Consider the following 7,281-nt stretch of genomic DNA (forward strand, 5'->3'; position numbering starts at 1 on the left):
CCGCTCTTAACTTGAGCGTCAGAGTGCTTTTTGTAGGTACCTCCCCCTTCGTGGTCAAGAAGTCTACCGAACGATCCAGATTAAAGACAACCAAACAGACAAAATTGAAGGAAGGTGAGCGACTCAGACTACCCAGACGTTTGTAAGCAAGAAGGACACGTCAGAAAATGTTAGTGTCTCAATCCCATAAAATATCTAACGAAACACAGGCCCCGTGATTTGTTGCAATATAGGAGAATCTTCATTGTTATTATCTTGCATTGTTGTGTTTTTAGATTCTTTTTCATTTCTAATATCTCTAATGATGTAAGATTAGTTTTACTTGGTCCTATGATACCAAGATGTTCCTATTTTTGAAGAACATCTCTTGTACGTCTTGGGGTTTTGCTTAAGTAATTCATCTTATGGTAATACTTTAATTAAAAACTTCGGAAATTACAAGATATTAATTTAGTTAAGTATATTAACATTCTAATGCAATACAACAATCAATAATATTTAATGATTTATATATATATATATATATATATATATATATATATATATAACACTATTAATTCTAGGAGATATTTGTTTCCTTCAAGGAATATTATAACTAAGAATATTACTTTCAAAGACATGTTAGTGTTGATAATTTAAACAAAATTAAAATTTAATAAAAATATAGCAAAGTTTGATTAAAAATATATAGTATCAATACATAGTTATTAGATAGCTTTCATTTTTACAGGAATATGGGATATTTATCAAATTTTTCATAAAAATAACAATTATTTTTTATCATAATATCTTTATGAATTATTTATCGTTGAAAATAATAACTAATATTATTAAGAGCCTTAAATAAGTATTATAATATAATAAAATTGTTTAAACACATTAAAGTGTAACTTTTGACAATGTAAAAGTTATCCAATAATACATTTTTATATTAAAAAAACATGAGAATATTAACCAGATCCACATTTTCATAACGGGACCCAAATTTTTTACTTATTTACATATAGATTTTCATTGAAAATAAACGGACAGAAGTTGACAAAGAAATCCACGAAATTAAACGTGAAAATAATAATAATAATAATAATAATAATAATAATAATAATAATAATAATAATAATAATATTGCTAAGTAGTTTTCCAAAAATAAATAAATTTAAACTAAAAAAATGTAAATATTTATAGTAATTACTCTAGAAGAATGTTTTGAGATGAACATTACAAACTTTTGGTAAAAAAGAAAGCTTCAACTCGACAATTATTTATGAAGAATTTTGATATAAAGTCTTTTAAAAGAAAAAAAAAAGAAAAAGATGAATTAAACTTTTCTAAAATTTAAAATTAGTTTATGGGGATTACCGTACAACACGGTTGGTACTTAGCTTGTATATAAAAATATTCCATCCAATTATCCTTTCCCTTATGTATCGCATATCTACGAAAAAAAAATGTAAATATATTTTTATTCACAGAAATTTATAAAATTCACAAATATTTTCTATTTTTATTTTTTAATTTTGAATGGAACTATTTAAAAAAAAAATCTTTATAAATAAACCCAATTAAAAAATTAATTTTGAATTGTAACTCAAATAAAAATTAATATAAATAAATTTAAGGTTTAATCATTCCGGAGGTCCCTATTTTTAAGGAGAATCTCAATTTCGTCCCATTCTTTTTCGATTTTTCAATTGAGTTCTATTTTTTAAATTAGGTCCAACGATGTTAGTATGTTGTTGACGTAACACACTAGGCTGACTTTTTTTCTCCACGTCAGTTCTATTGTTATTAGATGTTAATTTTTAAATCGTAATTCTCACTCACTATTTTCCTAAATTGAAATTTAGATTTGAAACCCTAATTTCAATTTTTTTCCCCAAATCAATTTGGGGATTTTTCTTATCCTTCACAACAGACCCTGGGTGGGTCATTATGTCGCGCCATAGGGAGAGTTTTCTCTCCTCCCCCGTTCCAGGGAGGTCGCAGGTTGGAAATAGGAGATACCCTTTCTTCTTCTTCTTTTTTCGGTTTAGTCTGCTTGTAGGGGAACCATTCTCCTTCCCTTTCATTTTGTTTCTTTCTTCTCGTGCAAAGGAAGATGGACTTGTGGCGATGAGAATCGATGGCGCTACGGAGGCATGGCTCATGCGGCGTTCTCGCCTTCAATTATAGGTGGAATCGCGGGACTTTCGTGGAGCAAGGATTTCTTCTTTTCTCATTCCAGGCAGTGTAGTAAGGAGAGAGCTTTCCTTTCCTCTTCTCCTTCGCTTTGTTCTGGTTGGGGTTTTTGCAGAAAACTCTCTTCTTCCCAATTTCTTCTTGGGTCTGATTTTCGCTTCGGGGAAAAGCAAAAATTCTTCTTTTCTTTTCAGTCTTTGGTTGCGATTTTTCGTAGGGAGGTGATGGCTTTAGTGTTGTGTGGTGGTGGCGGCGAGGCGTTGAAATTGTGATAAGCAATGCTTTCTTCTCGACGACAAGTGCTCCAGCATCTTCACGGTGAATTGGATTTCTGTTCTTTCGCAAATTTTGGATTCGTGATGGGGGGCGATGGCAACCGTTATGGGTGGTGGTTGGCAGCGTCGTGGTGGTGGTTGACAGTCGTGATGTTTGAGATTAGAGTCTCTAGGCGATAAAATTCTATCTCTATCCCAATCCAAAATGGTGAAATGGATTGCATTTTGGACGAATCCTAGCAGAAGAAATTTCTTCCACTGTGAATCCCAAATTCGAATAAGTAAAATCTCAATTTCTGTTTAAAACTATGCTTTTTTTCCAATTTAAAAAATTCAATTATCTACTTGTGCCCCTAACTCAGTCAGCCACATGGATATAAGAAATTGACTCCAACCTCCACGTCACAAACACACTTATGTTAGTCCCAATTTAACGGAAAGGACATAATTGTTGCAATTTTTTGAATATCAGGACCCAATTGAGAAAACGAAAAAAAAAGAGATGAAATTGAGATATCACACGAAAAAATAAAATGATTAAACCTAAATTTAATTAAAAAAATAAACAAATTAGACTATTAATTATAAATTTTAAAAAACTAATCTTCTTAAAAATTATTTTAAATCTAAATAAAATTACATATATTTGAAACAATTAATATTACTATAATACATAACACTCACGTATGTATCCATTAAAAAAAAATCTATTTCCCACATATTACAAATTTTAGTTGGATTTTTTTCTTTTTTTTTTTTTCTCACACCTAATTGTCTGAATCTGCCTTAAAAGCTGCATTAAAGCAAGTATTGGTAAGAACTTAGAAGAAGTACTCTGAAACATTTGCATCATTCAATTTTTGTAATTTAATAATAAAGGAAACTCAGTCAGTCAGTCACTCACTCTCAAGAGGATCTCATCATCACTTTTTCAACGTTACCATTACCAACACACTCACGTTTTTGACTTTTAGCTCTTTTCTAACATTAACCGTTGAGCCTAACGGTCCCACCCCACTACAACCGCACCGCCACTTTTCGAAAACGTTACGGCCATAAACGCCGTCTTTTTCCAACGGCTCCAAGCACCACTCTACTACATTTACCATTTACACTTCATTCGTTAAACCCATTCAATACTCACTTCTCTCAAATTCAAATTCAAATTCACATTCACATTCACATTCATGGATTGTTTTCCTTCCCCTTATCACCACCACCACCACCGGTCTCGAACCAAGTCATCGTCGCGTTCGGTTCGCAGAGACGAGAACTCGGTTCCGGTCGAGCCTCTTCAAATTTCCATCGATTGCGTTCAGTCACCGCCGGCCACGACGGCCAATCCTTCGTCTCGGTCTCCGCTGTCTCTCCTCCGATCTCCGACGAGCTCTCTTCCGCTCAGGGAGCTTCTCCTTCTTTCCCCTTCTTCCTCGCGGAGGTCCAAGGCGCGCTTCGACGATGAGGCGCCGGAGGCCGCAGGAATGCGGCGCCGGTGCAAGAACGTGGCGGCGTCGCCTAGGAGCTCGAGGCGGTGGAGGCGCGAGGAGAAGGAGGTAGGTCCGGTGGAGGAGGCTGTGAAACAGAAGAAGAGGAGGCACAGCGGGAGACACAGGAAGGAGAGGCTTAGCTTGGTTCCTTTTCAACCACCTTCAACTTCATCTCTAAGTATGAATAAATGCAGTGTTCTTAATTATTAGGTTTTAAGGTTATAAATGTTAGTTAGGAATGCTCATTAATTCTATTTAGCTTATTTAGGTGATTAATCTGACAAATGTTTGATAGTAAAATCTACCTTGTGGTCACACATTCTATTAATGAGTAAGATAACAATATCAACTTTCATTAGATGTGTAAATATGTCTTACACAGATATTTGTTTAATTTATGTATTTTTCTTTCGCTTCAGACTAATCGTAGGTCAACTTAAAAAAGTAGTTGATATAATTATGATTGAATAATTATGGAAATGTTAAGTTTCATAAACTAAATTCCCTTTTATCTTTTGTTATTTAACATTTTGGATGTGGAGATAGATATTGCAGTATAAGGCAGGAAATATTTCTGGCTCTAGTAATTCATAAAGTAAATTCTAATTATAATAAGTTTTGTAAATCTAATTAAATCTTTTTAAAATTTATTTCAGTAAATTCGGAGGGTAATTTTATGAGATATGTATTAATGTTTTTTCTGTCATTGGATCTTCTTTATGAAGAATGGGTTTAACTTAATTGTGATTCTTTGAGACCAGATTTTTGCATTTTTGAAACGAAGCTAAATTCTTTGTTACTAAATTTGGTGGTTTGCTAGATTTGTGTAACAATTTAACTGAGTTTAACTCTTGTTTGTTGCTTTGTTTATTTGATTTCATTTAATGTTATCATGAAGCATAGTATAAATGCATTGATGCGTTTACTTTGGTTTGATGTTTAGAAGCTGATGAAGAGAATGGGGGTGATCTAGATCGTGTTGGGGCGTTGATCACTGATTTGATTATGTGGAGAGATGTTTCGAAATCGACCCTTTGGTTTGGTTTCGGGTGTCTTTGTTTCTTGTCTTCTTGCTTCACTAAAGGAATCAACGTTAGGTCTGCAGCTTCTCTCTCTGAATGCTTCTTCTCTTTTTGTGTGTCTCTCTAGTAGAAGAGTCTGACGCGTTCCCGTGCTTTCCATTTCAGCATTTTCTCGGCCATATCGCGATTGGCAATTCTCTTGTTGGGTGTTTCCTTCTTCTCAAACTCAGTTTTCCAAAGGTAGCACAAGTTTAGTTTATCATGATGTTGTTTTACTTTTAAAGCAATCGTGGTTTTGGATTTGGATGTACTTAAGGAATTTGTGTGAATGTGTTCAGAAACCAGATTGAGAAAAGGAGTTTTGCCAAGCTGAAAGAAGATGACATTTTACATCTTGCAAAATTGATTCTTCCTGCATTAAATTTTGCAATTTCAAAGACCAGAGAGCTGTTTTCAGGAGAACCGTCCATGACCCTGAGAGTAATCTCTTAAACCAGAATCTTGGTTTCCTTATTGTTTGCAAAATTTCTTTTTGAGCGTTAGTTTATTTCATCAGATTGTATTTTAACTCTTTTGTTGCAGGTAGCTCCTTTCCTTCTACTTGGAGCGGAGTATGGTCATCTTATTACAATGTGGAGGCTCTGTGCAATTGGTGAGACATGTTCCGCATTATCATGTTTATTATTATATTTGTGTTCTACTAATGCATATCTTACTAACTTGCTGTATACATACATGAGCAGGATTTTTTGTCAGCTTCAGTGTACCAAAGCTTTATTCTTGTTATTCGGCTCAGATAAACCAGCGAGGTATAATTCCAGCTTCTTATTGACAACATTTTAGGTTGATCCAGATTTGTATTTTACACTAAGGTTTTGCTATGCAGTTGAGTGCTTGAAATTGCGATTGTTGGACACATGGAGTGTTTGTACTCACAAGAAGAAAGTGCTCGCTTCGGTGCTTGTTACCTTCTGGAATCTATCGACAATAAAGACTCGAATCTGCACAGGTAACTCTCCAGTAAGCTACTTTTTAAGTAATTTTAACTTATTAGATCTGTCTGACATGTACTATTTCACTGCCTTTTGCAAAAGGATGGATGACTATTTAGGCATCAAGAATCTCCAAAATTGTAATGCCTAATGCTAATCTCATCTAACTTGGAATATAAAAACATTGTTTACCTCAATACAGACTTTTTCTCCTTACATATTTACAAGTCCACTTTCTCTATTATTAAGTTTTTGGGTTGTACTCTGGGGGGTACCTTTAAAATATACTACTTTTAATACATTAAAAAAATTAATATATTTTAAGACATTAAAATCAGTGTACATAAGTTTATTTTGAAGGCACAAGAGTAAACACAAAAAAAAAAAAAAAAAAAACTCGGTAAAGAATCCAAATTCCATATTTACTTAGTGGAAAGTGACCTTAAAAGATTATTTCTGTCTCAAGTCTGGTGATGTAAAGTGACATGTACATATATGGCAACATTGTTCTGAGAGTTGATTCTTATGATGTAATTTTCTTTGCAGCATTTATATTGCTTGTAATACTCAGATATTTCCGGCAAGATATCATGGAAAATGTAGAAGCTGATGAAGTGGCAGAGAAGGAACAGCATCAGGCATTGGTGGTGGTGGCAGAGCCTGAGCAAGAGGAACATCGGCATGCACTGGTGGTTGCTGAACGAAAGCACCAATGCTAGAAACTTTCTTCAGATGGCTCATTTCTTTGCAGTTTAAAATTAACAGTAAAAACGTGCTTTCAAAATCAGCCAATCGAAAGCCATTAATTGTCCTAGTCAGCCTGTTCAATAAATCACTTATTCATTCATATTTTTACACTTAGCACGAATGTATCCTACACCGATAGACGGGGCATGTCTTTGTAGCTAGGTGAAAAATAATTAATGTACTTTTATTCCAGTAAATGACTCAAGTCAGTGCAGAAATGTATTAAATATTAACATTAATAATTCAGTGAAAAATAATTAATGTACTTTTATTGCAATAAATGACTCAAGTCAGTGCACAAATGTATTAAATATTAACATTAATAATTCATAGGCAAGTAAATCTGGCTGACGTCTCATGAATGTATCACGCAGCTGAGTTATTCAACATTGGGAAGTTTCATATTTAAACATTGAATTATGAAACGTTGACACTCATTTTTAACACTAATGTGATAACGTCACATGGCATTCGTTGATTGGTCTTGGTTTTTGAAAAAAAAAATCAAATTCTGATATTCATGTAGGGGCATAATCGGAACATGAGGGTTTGAAGATGTCAAAATTTTCATTTCGCGCTC

The 7,281-nt window shown here is 33.7% G+C and overlaps 1 protein-coding gene across 2 annotated transcripts; it reads left to right on the plus strand.

The window, feature by feature from the left end:
- The first annotated feature begins 3,460 nt into the window (after positions 1 to 3,460).
- Positions 3,461 to 6,901, plus strand: LOC106755611 (reticulon-like protein B18). Of its 2 annotated transcripts, none has more exons than XM_014637797.2 (8): positions 3,461 to 4,118; positions 4,887 to 5,037; positions 5,128 to 5,202; positions 5,301 to 5,442; positions 5,545 to 5,614; positions 5,706 to 5,771; positions 5,849 to 5,971; positions 6,501 to 6,901. In XM_014637797.2, the coding sequence occupies exons 1-8, from the start codon at positions 3,641 to 3,643 to the stop codon at positions 6,671 to 6,673; spliced, it is 1,278 nt and encodes a 425-aa protein (XP_014493283.1). In that variant the 5' UTR covers positions 3,461 to 3,640; the 3' UTR covers positions 6,674 to 6,901. The 2 variants fall into 2 exon arrangements, with proteins under 2 accessions (XP_014493283.1, XP_014493282.1); XM_014637796.2 differs by having other exon boundaries at positions 3,466 to 4,118; positions 4,884 to 5,037.
- The last annotated feature ends 380 nt before the right edge of the window (positions 6,902 to 7,281 follow it).

Source organism: Vigna radiata, chromosome 2, assembly GCF_000741045.1.
Source record: "Vigna radiata var. radiata cultivar VC1973A chromosome 2, Vradiata_ver6, whole genome shotgun sequence".
In the NCBI taxonomy this organism is placed as follows: domain Eukaryota; kingdom Viridiplantae; phylum Streptophyta; class Magnoliopsida; order Fabales; family Fabaceae; genus Vigna; species Vigna radiata.